Source organism: Alligator sinensis, unplaced genomic scaffold (genome assembly GCF_000455745.1).
Source record: "Alligator sinensis unplaced genomic scaffold, ASM45574v1 scaffold97_1, whole genome shotgun sequence".
Classification (NCBI taxonomy): domain Eukaryota; kingdom Metazoa; phylum Chordata; order Crocodylia; family Alligatoridae; genus Alligator; species Alligator sinensis.
The window spans coordinates 2,386,774-2,405,052 of record NW_005841921.1 but is presented as its reverse complement, the minus strand read 5'-3'; the positions used below and the strand labels follow the sequence as shown (position 1 = coordinate 2,405,052).

The following is an 18,279-nucleotide window of genomic DNA, read 5'->3' as shown; positions in this document are numbered from 1 at the left end:
CGGGTTTGACCCCACCCCTCTTGCCCCCCCATTCGGGTCTGACCTCGCCCCCCACCAGCTCAGGTCTGACCCTGCCCCCCACCCCTTCGGGTCCGACCCTTGTACGACAGAGGGGCTCCCACTTTTCCTCAGCTAGCCCTGCCACTTGTAAAGAGCTTGAAAAAATTCTTTTTTTTCCCTCTGTGGAAATGGGACAGAGGGAGCCACCGCACCAGGGGCTGGAGGAGGAGGCAGGCCTGACAGAGGCCTTTCCTCAGCTGGCCCTGGCTCTTATAAAGTGCTTATGCGATTTTTTTTTTTTTTTTTGCCTCCGGAGGTGGGGCAAAGGGAGCCACTACATCGGGGTCTGGAGGAGGAGATGGAGCCAACAGAGGGTCTCCCACCCACCTTTCCCCAGCTGGCCCCTCAGCTTGTAAAGTGCTCGTGCCATTTTTTTTTTTGCCTCTGTGGAGGTGGGGCAGAAGGAGTCGCCACACTGGAGGTTGCACAAGGAGATGGCGCTGGCAGAGAGGCACCTGCAGGAGAAGGCAGCAGAGGGACTCCTGTTTTACCTCAGCTGTCCCCGGCCCCGGCCTCCCACCCCACGCAGCCAATCAGCACATGCGCAGTTAGGCAAAAGTGTTATGGACAGACAGACACACAGACTAAGACTTTTATTATATAAGATTTAGAAACATTAGGAATTGTTAATAAAAATATGACATTTTCATGGAGTTAGCTAAAGGCTAGTTAAATTAGGCAATTGCATAGCACTGTACAGCACACAATCACCAGTTTTAATTACACAAGACGATGCTGCTAGGTTCTGGTAATATCTGAGTTAGGAACAGTACAAAACAACTTGGAACACCATACCATTGCAAGACCAAATCAAAGTAATACTTTCTTAGGCCTGAGCTATAAATAGATGTGTTCAAGATGAGACAACCTTACTTCTAACTTTGTTAAACTGTCAAAAGTATAACTTTACAGCTTTTTAAGATCATTCTGAACTATAAGTATGAAGACTAAAAACATGGTTAGATTCAAGGTTAGGGCTTGGACAGACATTCAGTTTCTCCAAGGAGACTTCTTGCTCTCTCTGGAGAAACCTTGAGTGTACAGAAGTTTGTAATTTTTCTCATAGAGTAAAAGTAGCCACTTGGGGAGAAAAATAGCTTGGAAACACCCCAAATGAAGTGGTTTCTCGGAGAATCTCTCTTAGGAGACAGAACTTCTGTACCGGCAACAGATGCCGAGCTGACCTCTGCAATCCCAGTGTACTTTGTTTTTCTTCTCCTCTCACGGGGAGAGAGAGTGTGTGCCAGTTTCAGTCAAGCAGGGAACAGAGCATGCCTCCTGAGTGCTTTGGGCTGAAAAGCCCAGCACTGAAGCACTTAGGGGGGGTGTAGTGCTCCTGGCTTGTTCCTTGGCTGAATCTCACTGCAGCACTTGGGTGCTGGGAAGCATGTAAGAATATGCCCTGCCCAGCCTTAGCTAGGCTCCAACACAGCACAGGGGAGAGAAAGGGCTGGAGGACTCTTCTGTGCATGGCGCAGACCCCACCCCTACGTTCCCTGGCCCTGACAATCCCTGTCTACATTCACTTAGAAAAAAAGCCTGGAAAACACCGCATGCTCAAGGGACCTCTGGCAGCCCGGGCTCTGCATTGCAGGGTCTTTGCTTCTCTGTCTGAACTTATGTACAGGCCATTTTTTCTGTCACAAGATAGCTGTGTTGGCAGAGTTTAAAAAAATATAAATTTGCTACTGGGGCTTGTTATCAAACTTTTGCCAGAGCACTGTCAGAGAAGTGATGGTCAGAGATAGCTGAAGGTTTCAAACTGTTGCTACTAGATTCAGCCCACAAGCTACTTTTTTTTCAAGGCAATACAAAGTATAGGAGAATAAATCAAATGAGTGAAGGAGAGAAGAGAGTTGAAGGAAAACATTAGGCAGATGAGAACAGAAAGATTATTACAGGTATAAGAGCCAGTATGATAGGAACCACAAAGTTAAGAATAAACGAAAATAAGAGAAAATGGGAAGAGGATGTGGAAAGAAGACAACTGTGGCAGTTATGCCTAAATACAATATAAATACAGAGTACATGTTTTTATCTTGTGATATAGGATATATTTTTCCTTGTATAAACAACTTAGAATTCTAATTCTTTCTTTACTACTTCCAGTTGTAATGAAACAAGAGCACAGAGATGAGATGGATTTGTCTGCCGTTCCATCTTTGACCCTGCCTCATACTGGTAGCGTTCAGGGCCTACATTCTGTCCGAACTCAGCTGCCTTCATCAGATCCAGGGCACCCACATGATAGTTTACTGTCTACGTCACCCAGGAGCCTTGTGTGTCCTGTTCAGCAGCCATATACATCCATGGTGACCTCAGCAGTTCCCCATCTGTCTCACATTCAAGGTAGAACCATCAGTCCAGGTGAAGAGTGTCATGTTTTGCCTCCTGCTGTGGTTCAGTCTTTTCAAGTAACATCAGCACCTCCAGTGAGGCCTTCTTACCAGCCTATGCAAACTAATGTTATATATAATGGACAATCTGGTCTTCCCATGAACTCTGCTTCTAGCCAAGGATTTGATGCTATTTCATTTCAACAAGATGCAGCTATACCTCATTTGATAAATCTTAGCTGCCAGCCTCTGACACCCATGCAGTTCCATTCTTCAAATCCAGGGTCAGTGGCAACTTCAACTACAGCAGGACATTCTTTGGCACACCCAGCTCATTCAGGACCATCATCCCCTCATCTGCAGTCAATGGGATACCATTGTCCAAACACTGGACAAGCTTCTGTCTCCTCAACAATGAACCGGAGCCTTGGACAACCTTCCTCTCAGCTGCAGCAAGTCACATACCATTCATCAAACCCAGGGTCTGCTTCATCACCATCCCCAACAACTTCCCATCCTTTGGTCCATTCACCACTGTCTGGACCATCTTCTCCACAGCTACAGTCTATGCCTTATCAGTCTCCTAGCTCAGGACCTGCACCATCACCACCTCCAACAGCTGTAAGTCACTCTGGACAACATTCTCCTCAAGCACATAGTCCAGGATTGGGAGGTCTTAATGCAACTTCTTCATTAGTACATCACAGTGTATGCGATTCATCTCCATTTTCATCAGATGCGGCAGCTATTAACATCAAACCAGAACCTGAAGATAGAGAGTTAAATTTTCAAACAATAGGATTGCAGGACATCACACTAGATGACGGTAAGTAAATATAACTTCTCAGTGCTGGGAATTTTTTGAGGTTCTAGTAACATTAGCAACTTCATTGAAACAATGAAGCAAAGGAAATCATAGAATCATAGGAAATTAGGGTTGGCAGGGACCTCAGGAGATCATCTAGTCCAGCCCTCTGCTCAAAGCAGGACCATCCCCAACTATATCATCCCAACCAAGGCTTTATGTAGCCTTGGCTAGACAATAAAAAAAAACACAAAGCAAAAGGAAGCAAAGTCTTCCTTTCATAGGCATAAATTCAATTTACGGAAGTTTTAGGCTCATTTTTATCACCAAAATGGTGGTTCTTATAGGTAATGGATCCATACATAATGGATGGTGGGTATAAACCATGGAGCTAAAGACACAACTGTTTTTACTTTGAGTTGTACTTACAACTTGTTTGGGCATAGAATGTGGCTTTGGACAAAACCCTTTCTGTTACCTTCCTGGGAAAAACATAAATTCACCTGATGCATGAGGAAACAGTTTGAAGGCACTTTTATGTTATCTTTTCTCAAAACACAAAAATCAAAGTGATACACCTGAATTATTTAAACACAAGTCTGGCCTTTAATAATATTTAGAAATTCAAACTCTGGAAGCATAGGACTCTAACCCTTTATGGCTTCAGTGCTTCTTTAATCTGTCATTTACAAGAAATCAAATTAGAGGCCCTGCTTAGCTCCATTTTCTAAAAGATTAAATGGATGTCAGTTATGGTGTGATCCAGGTTTCCTGGAATTACTGAAGGACAGAGCAATTCTGTTGAACCTAAAGTAGTCTACAATCTGGTACTGTCTTGATGCTTCATCACCTGTATCACGTAACACTATCACTTTTGTCTCTACTAATAGGTAAGTGCTCTTTCTACCAAACTACCTTTATGGAAAATATTCTGACTGTTGAAAAAAACTATTGGTGCTCAGGTCCAGGGTATAAAGGGAAGGAGCACAAAAGAAGGGGAGAACATAGCAGTGGTGAAGAGACATACTTTATGGGAAGGACTAAACAATAAAAAAGGAAGGTGCATATTGAGGTTTCTGCTTGGAAACTTCCATGTTGGAGAAAGTTATAAAGAGGCGAGGAACAGGAAACAGAGATAATTTTTAAAGAGGGAAATTGAGAAGGAAAAACTGAAGGAAGTCAGAATATTTAAGTGAAGGAGGTGCAGTTCGATAGGTAGGACATAAAAAAAGTGAAGAAAGAGAAACTGGGAAGCCTATAACATATGTATTGAAAACAATACCATAGGGAAGACAAGGTGGTATCAGAAATGAACTAGGGGAATTTCTAATATCAGGCATTTTCCCTCCTAAAATTGAATTGCTGCTAGCTGTTTAGAGGCGGCAGCAGCAACAGTGTTGGACCATAAGTATCACCTGGCATTTTATTACTTGAATATAACTTGAATTAATTTTAAAGATTTTTCCCCTCCCTTTTTGTAACTGGATACAGCAATTGAATTATATAGAATTTACTAAACTAAACATATATGTGGATTAAAACAGTCTTTGAAAAGAAGTTTATTTGGCCCTTTTTGTAAAATACGTAGAAATGCAAAAATTGATTTAAAATTCATTTAAATCAAGTTTTCCTGAATTCTCATTTAAATCATGATTGAAACAATAATCTTGTAAACAACCCACTCTGAAGAGCAAGACTTGTTTTTAATGAAAAGATTAAAATCTACAGAAATGAATTGGTAAACCCCCACTTTCCCCAGGAAAATGCACTCACATCAATGCCCACAATTAAAACCTTGTTGAATTTATCCTGACAAAAACAATGTTTGTTCCACATCTTAGCAGAACTGGAGTGCAGAAGTACTGCTTCCATTACTCTTAACAACACATTAACCTGGTTTATTCTGGCTGGTAATTGTAGTTAAATATTATTTATCAGTAGTTATAGCCTTTTAAATTGGTGAAAGGGACAAGTTACTCATCCCCAAAGATTGACTGGACATACTAGAGGGTATCTTGGAATTGATATTTGGCATTTGCACTGCAATATGCTTTCACCTTCCTTAAAGAGGCCATTACTGAGGATAAGGGGGCAATTTAGCTTTCAAATCCTTGATGTAATCTGCAGCTATCAAAAAGCATCTTTATTTTCTGGTTTGTTTGTATAATTTTAAGTTACAATTTTGTTTTGCACCTTTTCAAAATTAAGTTATCCTGCAAGTTCTTCCCTACATACAGGTTCAGTGAACCTGTTAGTGACATAAAACAAAAAAGAAACCTTGAGTGAATACCTATTCAACTTTTGTCCATTAAAAACTCCCCTGAAGACACAATAGAGCATTATAAATAATTCATATAACTTGGTTTTGACTAGCAGTACTTAAAAAAATACATTGTTATATAACTGTCTATTACTCCATCTAGTCCATATCCATAAAAAAATGCCGTAATTTAGTTCTGATGTTAGCATAAAAATCTATTTAACTGTAAACTCTTTTCTTAAGACCAAAGTAGTGATGTATGAGCTGCATAGGTCACAGGTAATGTGTGACCTACTTGTTTCTGTTAAGAAAACACCTCAGTTGTATCAGCAGTTCTGTTGTAAATATCTTTATCAGTTTGCAACAAAACATACATAAAATGTTTCAAGTTATGAATTTAAAAACAAACCAATCCCTATAATAGTGATAGGCATTGTTAAGCTGTAAAAATATGAGAACAGTTCTTCAGTGTTGAGGTTTAATTTGACTATCTGTAAAGATCTTTTAAGAGCTTTGAGTAGGAAGCGCCATACAAATGTGAAGTATCGTGTATAAAGTGTAGTGAAGTTGCAGTGAGGCTTGTTGTTAAAGCACTGGCTGCCAGTTCATTCCAAAATCTAATGCATGGTGTTTTTATTGCTGTTTTGGGGAAACATTATCATACTTGTACTTAACCCCAAAGGGACATTTTTTTCAAAGTTGTACAAATTCCATAAAATATTTTTGGTGCCTTTTCAGATAGAATTCAGGCTGTTTCTTCTAACTTGCTACAATGTTGAATCTTTGTAAAAACACAGGCCTTTAATATAGATTAAAGAAATATAGTGCAAAAGATCAGAATCTTTTATTGGAATCTCATTACATCTTTCATACTTGCTTATTTCACATAGTAGTTGAAGAGTTGAGAATTTCTGGTTTGCTGACAGAAGCCCAGGAAATTGGGAATCATCTTTTCATTGTGGCTTTTTTCCTATGTGGCATCTGTGTTACAATTGAGAGAGACCTATCCCCAGGGTTCACTAATTTACAGATTTTTGATTACATGTGTTGACTTGTTTGGGAGTGGCTGGGCAAGTGTAAAAGTCTTAAGATTCTTCTAGCTTTTGTAAGAGCTTCAGAAAATGATTATATTTTTACTGTTCGGCAGTCAAAGACATGATCAGCAGAGGAGCCTCTGGCTCCTTGTCTGAAGTGTGACTATACTAATTTTAGACCAACTTCCTTCTCTTGTATAATATAATTACAAGGCAGGAAAACCAAAAAAGAATCTCCAGTAAGTGAACATCTTTCCATTTTAGCCAAATTCAAATTGCAACATGCCAGAAGAGCCAAAAGGCACCTAAATGCCAGCTAGCTGCATCCAGAACATTAATCTGTTTTCCCTGCTGTTCTGACTGCTGCTCCCCTCTACAGCCTGAAGCCAGTGCTCGTTGGCCTTGCAGCTGCCTAGCATACTAGGTCTTTTTTCATCCCGTCACTGCCCAGGCAAGCCTTCTAGACATAGGGGCACTTTCTATCTGCTCCAGGAATGCTCAGACGTACAGCAGCCTAACCTAGACATTGATTTTGTCTCCCCGAGTGGCTAATCTGTTGTCACTATCTAGGATTGCTTGTGCTGTGCTTCAGACTGTAAAGGCAAAAATCTTGGTCTGTAACCAGGACAGAAGGATGTGTTCTAAAGTGACCACTGTCCCTTCCTGAAGGGTAACTAGACCTGGACTCCCTTCACTCCTCCTATGGGATCCACTTCTCTCTCTCTCTCTAGCTTCCCCTGTTGCAGGCATCTGAGGTGTCACAACCCAAAGTTGTGATTTTTCGTTTGTGTGTGCTTCGGCACTGCTAAATTATTTTCCCGCTAAATTGCAGCTTCTTTGCACGGTGGAGTTTTCTGCTGCAGAGAAGAACCCCGGTGCAACGGAGTATTCCCGCCAAATTTGTAGCTTTCTTTGCATGGTGCATTTCTTTTTCATCCAAGAAATGCACGGTGCAAAGGAGTTCCCGCCATTTGTATGAAGATTCGTGCCACATTATTAGCCAATTCTAATACATGCACACGTGGTGGCTAGCGATTGGCTTGCTAGCCGTATAAAGAGCTTGGGTGGTTTCCACCCAAGTTGGAGAGAAAGCAATTGGAGTTCGAGAGGGAGAGCGTGAAGATCTCTAAGCGCTGTGGATCCTTACGGACCCAACGCTTTTCTTAAAAGGCACTAGAGGCATGATAACCGAACCCGCGGAGCTTCAACAACTCCGGGGAAAAGAACGAACAGCCTCTAGCCTCTCCCCGTCGCCGATAAATTCCTAGACGTATCCCTTCCTGTACAAGAAACTACCGAACCCGTGGAGTTTCAATAACTCCGGGGCAAAGAAACTACCGAACCCGCGGAGCTTCAATAACTCCGGGGCAAAGAACGAATTGTCGTAGTCCTCTAACGAGGATTTAAGCAGAGCTGAACTTGGAAACTGTCCAGCCTACACCACGACCATCTTTGGTGTAAGTAAACAATCTTTAAATCAACCATTACGCGTCCGTGACTAATTCTAGCTCGCCACTGGTCCTCTCCGACCCCACGTGCCCGGGCTGCTGGCCACAGCCCGCGTGCACAAAGACGGGCCCAGCTCGCCCCCGGCTCGCACATGGCGATGAGGATGGGATCGGGAGAGAACTCGCACATGGCGACCCAGGTGGGATCGGGAGAGGGCCCGCACATGAGGAACCCTGTTAATTTAATTATTTTTCTCTGATGTCTGAGGTTCTCCTCAGGAGAGGATATGGCCTCCTACACTTTGGCTTATCTATCCCTAACACTCTACCTTTAGAGTTTTGTCCCATCTATTGGGTATGCCTCAGAGAAATGCTTCCTATCAGATAGGAGGAAGGCTGAAGGTGAGCCTCTTGCCTTTCAGCTTCTCCTTGAAAATGGCAGTGAAAATGCAAACCAGTGGCAGCCTTTAATTGTTACTACTGTTTTGTATGCTTTTTTTCTTGTATCTACTAACCAAAAATTACTGGGTTTTACAAATGTTTAGAAAGCAAATGTATTAATTATCCATCTAGTTAAATGCTGACTCTTGATCACTGATTCTAGAGGGAAGTATTTGGCACTCATTTCTGTCCTCTCCCATGTATCCATACTGCCACCCATAATAAACTTCTAGTCCTGTGTGCAGGGGTTTAGGTTGTAGCCGTGTTGGTCTAAGGACATAGGCAGACAAGGTTCCTTGGGTGAATTTGATATCTTTTATTAGACGAACCCAAATAGTTGGAGAATAGTTATTAAGCAAGCTTTCAGGTTCAAAAACCCTTCGTCAGGCTAAGGAAGTTTCAGCAGTTGGTGTGTGCTCTTCCTGGATGGAATGAAAAGTCCTGTGTGTGCCTTCACCCTATAATGTATGTCCTAATTTTCCATTGGGAAAAACTGGTCTCTGGTTCAGAGTTTTTGTAGTAGTAATGAAGACAAGGCCCTTGACATCTATTCAAGTGTCTGTGGTTTATGACTTCGTTATTGTAGCTTTCCTGTTTACTGCTTTATTAAATTTTAACTTATAAAATATTCCAATACTATTATAATTGATCTAATCTATAAAATCTTGAGTGTTTCTATTTGAGTGAATGCTGCCTATTTTTTTACTATATTTATTTTATGGTTTTCTGCATTGATAAAGATTTTAATTATACAATTGTAGTTAACCATTTTAAGTTGGTTATAATAGTTATTAGGGGTGCACCGATAGAGATTTTGGGGACTGATACAGATAGTCGATTTTTAAGGAGGCATATCGGTCGATACTGATCCAATTTCCAATACCAGCCTGACAGCTTAAAGAGCTGCATGCAGCTGGTAAATCTGTTATGCTGGAAGGGGCGGGGGGCAGAAAGGGGTGGGTCAGGCAGATCAAGGCCCCTATGGTGAAGGAGGAGTGGGGCTAGAGCAGGCACTGGGGCAAGTGCTGCCCACCCGGGGTGGGACAGGCATGGGACAGAGCTGCAGCTCATCTAGGGGGTGCAAGGAGTGGAGGGAGCATCTGCCACTGCTATGCGTCGCTCATCAGGAAGCCGCTTGTCCAGGAGGGCATGGGGGGGCATGTGCCCCCAGATCTGTGCAGGGTGGGGCAGGGTGGGAAGAGTCCCACGCAGCCCTGGCCCCAGCCCACCCTGCCCCACATAGATTTGGGGGCACCCCCCCCCATGCCCTCCTGGACGAGTGGTGGGAACAGAGGCGGGAGCCGCTGGACAAGCAGTTGAGCGCTGGACCAGTGGCTCCCAGACAAGCAGCACACAGCAGCAGGAGTGCCCGCACCCCTTGGACAAGCCATGGCTCTGTCCTGTGCCTGCCTCACCCTGGGTGGGCAGCGCTTGCCCCAGGCCCAAGCCTCAGCCCCACTCCTCCTTCACCATGGGGCCCTTGATCTGCCCCCCATGCACCTTCCTTCCCCCCTCCTCTTCCACCATATCAGACTTATCAGGTGCACACAGCTCTCCAAACTGCTAGGGGCTGTGCTCCTCTATATATTTATGGTTTACACAAGCGGTTTACAATCTGTGTTACGGATACCACCAGTGGTACGCAGACAACCTGTCAGTGATATGCCTTAACAGGTTTATTGTAATTACTTTATATGACAAAAATTTACTGGTGGTACTTAAGGTAGTATCGTTTTAAATTGGTGGTGCACACAATCTGTCAGAGTTTGGGAACCTCTGGTTTACACAAATATAGCATACACAAATTAGTCTGTTACTACCAAAACCTAGTATAAAAACATTTCACAAGAATACAAACTGTCAGAATGGCAGAGGAAAGAAATGCAATGCTGTTTTGATTGAGAAACATGAAAATGCTGCCAGTTTGGACTAGTGCACTATATATTGATATTAAACATACAAGGCTTAACAGAAAATTTGGCCTGACTTTTCTGACAAGAGCTCCAATTTGTACTGATTAACTTTGCCCAGGAAAATATTCAGGAAGCAGTATTTACTGTTTAATGAAAACTTTTTGGAATATTTAAATTGATGTTATTGTCTTAGTGTTTCACATGTTCCAGTAAAAGCATAAAAAATCCCAGGGACTTTTGCATTAAAATTTAGTGGCAGTGTTTTGTATGCTTTCTGAGTGACTTTTGTCAGGTATGCAGTGTGTTGGAAGTAAGATAAAAGAGGATTCTGATTTTTAAGATGGTGCAGTGGATATTAGAATATTAGATAACAACACACTGGAAAAGAGACCTAGATATTCAGGGATAGGTTGATGGCAAAAGGTCAGAGAAAGGAGGAGTTAGCTACTCCAGGTGGTTCATAATGGAAGGAAGGAATTGCTGTGATCTTATCTCTGCCAGAGAAGGAGAGGAAGGGAGAAGAACTAGATATTCTTTCTTAGTGTTCACCAGTTACACAGTGCGTAAAATTCCAGTGTAGACAAAGCAGTTCATAGTTTAGCTACTTGTCAGCAGGTTGAGATGAATGCTAGGGGCAAGTTTAAACAGCTAGTACATGAAAACTACAACTTTCCTTCCCTTCACTAGAATGTTACCTTTTAATAAGCAAAGTTAGCTAATATTTTTCCTTAAGTAAAGATTCATTCAGGCTAGGGACAGAAGTTACACATAAACCAGTATAAGTGATCGGAAACCAGTTCAAATCTGTAACACAACAGAAGTTTCAGTGCACATAAACTGCTTTCAAAACGACCAAAACTGGTTTAAGATATATCAAACGGAACAAATTTAGTTTAAATCAGTTTATTGAACTTCTGTCCCAAATCCCCTTCAGATTCAAGTTAACTTGCAGACCCCCAGCATCCCAGGATGCTTTGCACCTCCCCTGCAGGCTCCCCACCCCCTACCCCACAAGGTGGGCGAGCTAGCCTTGGCCCAAGCTGTGTGCTTCAGCCCAGCAGGAAGGTGTGCTTTAGTGCCCCTTCTCCCGTCTCCCCATATCTCCTGGCCTCAACTACTGCAGGGATGTGGCTACATTTCTGGAAGCAAAAGTGAATGTCTGTTCACTTGCTTATCAGCTCAATTTACACAGCTTAGACTAACCTGAGAAGATTAAATCAATTCAGCCTAGGGTATTTTTGACTGTCTGTACTTAGCCTCAAAGAATAGGAAAGAATCAGAAAGGTAATATCTCTCCTGGTTTAGTCTGTCAAGTATAGTGGGATCTGTCAGACTGAAGACTTTCCCACACTATTGTACAGGGAAGAGACAAGGAGGCCTGATTTCCAGTTAACATTTTATTATAGATGGAACCTGCTGAGGTGGAATACAAGATGGTGGCCATATTTACAAAGGCAGGGCATGTAGTTTATTGAGGGATTTTTGGAACACCCTAGATGGCTGCAGAATTCCCCTGTCAGCACACAGCACAATCAAAGTGAAGACTGCCTACATTTCAGTATTCATTATGTACAACGCTGTGGTTTATTACAAATGTTAAGCAGTTTGTATGTCTTCTGATGAGTATGTAGGGTCTTAGCCACATAGACATAAAAACTGTATTAGGGCTATGTTACATATTTAAATTAAAGCTGAACAGACACCAGCTATAGAGTTTTTACACATTTTCAAGCACTGACTATAGCTGGTTGGCTCTTATTATAGCTAGAGAGTCATTTTTAATGTGTGATGACATTGCACAGGTGGCTGGCCTAAATTTATTGTTCTGTTAACCAGTTAATTGTGGAATATATGTAACAAACATATTTTCTAGTTAGTAAAATTAATTTATCATCACTTTAATAACATGAGGTTGGTAGTAGAATTCTTAAAAAGACCATGTCCCGTGACTTTAAAAGTGGGCTAATTTAACTTGCAAGGTAATCTGTAGTTTGCTATTACAGAGTCCTTGGCCTATCATATGCCCTCTTAGGGGAACACAAACAAACAAAATCACGGCTGGATGCTCCACTGTAGAAAATGATGTTGGTTAATTATAGCCTGGCCTGCTGCTATAGTGAAAGGTAACACTGTACCACTTGCTGGTTTTGTGCAGTCAAGACTAGGCTAAATATATTACACTAACTAATTCGATGTAGTTACATACCCTCAGCTGTTACAGCTCTATATGTAGATGACAACCAGAAGGGTAGTATCAGAGGAAACATATGCTGTAGCCTACTTTTAATGTTCCTTGTGACTTACTGGTAATCTTCATCTGAACTATCAATTTATCAAGTGTAGTTATTCAAAATAGCAAATGCCTTTGTATTCTTTGTAAAATTCATAGTACTGCATTTGCTAAAACTGAAGTGTCTAAAATTTGCAGACAGCTGCTGTACAGGTCAAGCAGTATGAATGGCAGCAAGGTACTGTACTCTGGTAAGAAAATAAAATCCTGGAAACCATAATGTAGGACTATAATAGCTGTCTGAAGTTTTACTTCTCTCTTCCTAAGTAGTGCCCTCAACCAGTCCTAAACTGTTTAATTTTAAAAATGTCTTAACTACCCTAAACAAGTTTAATTGACTTACCCTTCTATCCTGCCATCTCCTCAACTTCAATTTAACCATATAGCTGAGTATTTTTTCAACTTAATAGATAACAGAATTTCTCTTACCTGAGAAACAGACTTGTGATGCAACAGGATGATTTTGTTTTCCTAAATAGGAAATCCTGTGGCATGTTAACCTTTGTCAGTTTTACATAAACAACAAAACATCTTCTTCCACTTTAAGAGTCTGTTCCATTGTACATATCATGTTTTACTGTTTTACTATTACAAGATACTTTTCATATATTTATTCCATATTTATGTCCTTATCTCACTTGAAAAATACATTTAAGCAATAAAGGAGACAGTATTTTCAAGTGTACCTAAAAATCCACGTGATTTAATAAAGGTTGAGGTATTTTTGTATCCTCTATCAAAGTAAAACATGAGCTGTACTAATGCATGTTTAATTTGTCTATGAATTAAATTAGATAAGAACTATTAAAGCCATATGTGAATGTAATTGTAGATTATCTGCTTTGGGAGGTATACGTATCTTTACCAAATGCTGAACAAATACTCTGCACCAAGCAAAAGGGATGTTGCTTTGCTTACTGAGTTCCATTTGCCATGAGTACCACAGTTGCCTGAGATATGTGCTTAATTCCAGAATGAGTCTGACAGGAGATTCCTTGTGAAAATAAGAGATCAGAGGCACAAATTATTCAGAATTATCACTGAATAATCTATTTACTCTTTTTTTTTCATTTGGATCTTTTCCTCCATATTAATTCATTATGGATATCTAAGTTTTAATTGCAGTTTAACTGCTTGAGTTATCAACAGTTTGATATATTTGATTGGTTGTGAATTGGTCAGATCTCTCACAATTTTATTTCTCTCAGTTCTCTGATTTGTCTGAGGAACTCTTCTATATGCAACGGTCTTGAGCACTTTGATGAGGGACTATTAGAGAGTATTAGAGAGAGGTTATAGGGAGGGACCTTATAAACATATTTATAAATCCTAAGATACTTTTCCTGGGCTACACCAGGCTTGACAGACTTCATTCTTAAAATAAAAATAATTTTTAAGAAATGGACTACCTTTAGCATGGCTGTGTGTTTAATTCTTACATTGCATTATTTCCATTGATATCTATGAAGTCCTACTTCCAAAAACCACCCAGGCATAATGTCTGACTTGTGTAATTCCAATGCTAGAGCTCAGAAATTAGGAAACCGTTCCTCTGTCTAGCATTGTATTCTTTAGTATATCTAGATCTACATGATCTTTCAGAAAGAATACAAATTTAAATCTCCTTTTTAGCAAGCATTAAGACAAGTAAGTAACTCAAATATAAATGCAAAGTAAATGTAGAAGGCAGGCACAAATACACTGGAGGCAAATTTTAATGTGAGCAAACAATCTCAACACTTTTATAGTCCTTACCCTGCCCTAAGACAAGATTGTCAATGATGATTTTTGCAGCGCTTCAGTGTGTGTGCCTATTGTTTTCAGCTGCTTACCACCTCAAGGCATTTTGAAGCATGTAAGGTAGGTACAAGTCACTTTTGAAAATCTTGGCCTAAATATGTAGTAAAGAAAACAAACTGGAAATGAAGAAGTTTTCTCTCCCAATTTTCTTAGGATCTGTCTACACACAGTTATTTCAGACCAGCTATTTATGTTTAGCTTAGCCAAGTTCCAAAACTATTTACAAAGAAGGCACTCATTTAAGGATGTCCAACACACATTTTTTTATTCAAGAATAGTTATCTTGTTTTATATTTGCACCATAACTTTCAAGTGTAGACAAGCCTTTGCATGGTGAATCTATCCATTACCTAAATGGGTTCCCCCTCCTTTCAATCTTCAGGTTTTGTAGGGACTCTTCACTGATGTACTTTATACAGCCACTCTTAGCGAACTCTCTACTGAAGCTGTGACCATATCAAAAGTCCCATAATCAGTTATTTCAGCATCTTACGAGGTGCAGTTACCTACAAATGCAGCTAAAGCAGAGAGGAGAAAAGAGTAATTGCTCAGTTACTTTGGAGGAATGTACTTTTTTATAATGCATTTTGTCACTTCTCAGGCTCATAAAAAACTGGGAGGGAACATTATCCAAAGGCCTTCTCCTCTATTTGTGACAGTGCAAGTCACTGGTCCATTTATCTTGTCCAAAAACCATGAAAAAGATCTAATGTTAAACCAGTTCTCCTCCAGTCTACTGATTTGGAACCAAACGCCAACTTGTTTTCTCTCAAACTAGATTATTTCATCTTTGTCTTATAGGGCAGATTTTCCCTTGGACTTAAATCTTTCTTTCAGGACAAGAGGTTTATATCCTGAGTATTCGGAAAAAAGAAATGCCAGATACATTTACTGTTATCTGAACATCATAAACATTTTATTGTTTCCAGATAATCATAAACTCTAGATGTACTTTAAGCCAGTGGGGCTTAATCTCTCCAGCCTGGATGACAGCTGGATAAGCAGCATGGAGCCAATTCACAGGCCAGATCTTGCATGCAGTGTCAGTCTGAGAGCCAGATTCAGCACCAGGGCAGCATGCAGGGTCAGTGTGTAGGTTCAGCCCTGCACTCTGGCATGCCCCTGCATGGTGGATCTAGCTGCAGCGCAGCCACACACTGGTGCAATCAGACACACAGGACCATGTCATTTGGACTGTGGGGCAGAATGTGGCAGAATGGAAGCATAGCAGTATTAATTGACACAGCCATGAGAGCAATTAACACTACTCCCCCACCACCAGATTTCTAGACCCATGGGGTGCCCCCAGAAGCCAGATAATATGGTTCCATGGACCAGATTTGGCACGCATGCTGGAGATTGAGCACCACTATTTTAAGCCATAAAAAGCGAAAGGCCCAGTCTTTGGATATTGAATATCAAGCAGTACAGGATAGGGAATTGTTCCAACAGCCATCAATACAAGGAGTCCATTGTGCATCTGTACAACTGATAAATATATTCTTGTAAATTGCTGTGACAGGGGCAAGCTTTCACGCCCGGTACAAGCACCAGCTTGCCTCCTGTCTACGGGCCAGCCACCCACCTCACTCGCCTCCCACACCTTGATGTAATAGTATTAAGGTGTCAATTAGGTGGGAGGCTGCCCATTTTGAACCCCAATGTTTATGGGGGTATCGGCAGCTTTGTTGCACCCCTACATTGTGGCCCAAGCCTTGCAAATGGCATCTCAGGCAGCTAAACTCAACTGTTCCCTTCACCCATTAGCTGTGGTCCCCTCTTTGGGACCTTCAGTTCCCCCTTAGGCCCTGGCCCCGTCTCATGCCAGTCAAGACCCCAAGCTTTGCTCTGTGGGCACCCCTTGTGGTGGGCCCCTGGCCCTTTTGACCTCTCTATGGTCTTGGTCCCAGCATGGAACAGTTGGGTACCTCGGATCAGGTCTAAGCTGCTTGCCCGCCTACAGTGTTTGGGGGTCCCCCATTCCCGGCTCAGGTGCTTCGCAAAGCATGCCTGGCCCTGCGGGATCACTCACCCCAGCAGGCTCAGGCACTTCAAGAAGCTTACCTGGCCTTCCCTGCATTAAATAACCCACCCAAAGGTGGGGGCTGAAGTTAAGGCGCCTGACCCACCTTACACAGGGGAGGTGGGTCACTCCTGGCATTTACATGGGGGCTGCCCAGCAGGATGCAGTTTTAGGTCATGCCCAGGACCAGCGTGGCCTCCAAGCCATCCCCATAGCCTCACCCTTACCTCCAAGGTGTTCCTGTTAGAGCTTAGCAGAGAGGTGTTTCTCTTCTGCTGGCTGATCACGAACTGCCCTCAGCTCAAGGAGCTGGTCCTGGTGGCATGGTCATATAGAGAAGAGAATACATATTTGTATACTGGAAAAGAGAGCCATCTAAGTGATATACCATTCTATTCACAGTATATTCAGAATTAGGAATATATCAATACAGGCAACATAGCAAGGATGTCTTAATTGCCACAGAAACAAGCTCTTCCATAACTATACTCCTTTTCACCTCAGCAAAAGTCGCTTAGAACTGTGTGTGATGGATTCATGTGTACAATATGCAATTAAGTGGAAAAGCGTTTCTCTAGGAAAGGGACACAAATTGTGTATGTCCCTACTCTAAAGCAATTAAATCTATATAGAGTAGCAAACATAAAAGGTCCAAGTTGCTTTTACTCCTCCCTCCAGGAGGCTTTATATAAAGGTCTGTTGTCTACTCCATCAGAAGTTTCACCCTCTATCACCAGCACTCTTCAGGGCTTTAGTAGCTCTTTAAGGTTTATTCACTTCATCCTTTGGTTCTTCTACACAGATTCCTACCTGAAATTCCAGATTAAGTTCCCACTTCCTTGCCTGGATTCAGGAAATCTTTGCTTTCTTTGAAAATCACTTTAGTGCTGGGCAGTACACCTACCAATTTGATGGGAAAACTCCCCCTTCTTAAAATTATCTGTAAGATAAGAACTTCCTTGATTCTATCCAGTTTCCCCAAGAGAAAACTAATTTCTTTTTAGCTCATTTCAAACTCAATGTGTATTAAACTGAAAGTAGTTACACTGCATTTTAGTTGTCCTGTCTAAACTGGGAAAAACAAATGCTCACTCCTTTGATCCCTAAACAGAGTTTGAAGATCATGATAGCAAAGCAAATGGCTTGCTTGTATCCTGAAGATTTAGCACAAGCACCCTAAGGACTACCATAATCTATCAAGCAATAGCCAATGTAAATTATCTTTAATTGAAATACAGACCATTTTATAAAGTTCCTGGTTTATAGATCACCCCTGAGCCTGTGCTTTTCCAGGCTGAAGAGTCAGTCAAAACTCTTGGTACTACTTATATCTTTGCTAGGATCTACTCAGTGAGCTTGCTGGCATTGGTTAATTCACTGTTCCACTCAATGAGCTCTGTTTTCTGGAAAGATAAATGAGGTACTAAGTGTTTTTGTCACTTATCTCTTTGAAATGTTCTCCATGTCATCTCATGTTCCGCTTCTTGACTGTTCCTGAAGGACTGCTGTCTGTGACACAGATCTTCACCTGTACAAGATATACCATTATTAATATTTAGACATGCTGTATCTACTTTCTATGGCCTGGTTGGATTAACTCTGATTAATCCTGGTTGGATTAGTACAATTTAGGAAAAGCAAAGAGACATTGAGTTCAGACAGACAAATACAGGGTAGGGAAATAACTATTTACAGCAACTGATGTAATCCTTTTTGAAAGCTAAAATTAAACAAAAATCTGTGATTTTTTTTCAATTTTTCACTGAAATTCACATCCTGATTGAACTGTAACTTCTTCCAGTCAGTAGTTATGTCTGTCTTCTTCTCTGATACAGACAGTTTTATCTCTGACCTGGAATACCAGCCATC

General features: G+C 41.4%; 1 protein-coding gene across 1 annotated transcript in view; it reads left to right on the top strand.

The window, feature by feature from the left end:
- NFATC3 (nuclear factor of activated T cells 3) overlaps window positions 1-18,279 on the top strand; it is a gene marked incomplete at its 5' end in the record, with an annotated part of 156,718 nt that overhangs the window by 126,616 nt on the left and 11,823 nt on the right. The window contains one exon of the mRNA XM_025198422.1: window positions 2,170-3,222. Coding sequence (XP_025054207.1) covers window positions 2,170-3,222 — 1,053 coding nt within the window. The remainder of the gene's footprint in view (window positions 1-2,169; window positions 3,223-18,279) is intronic.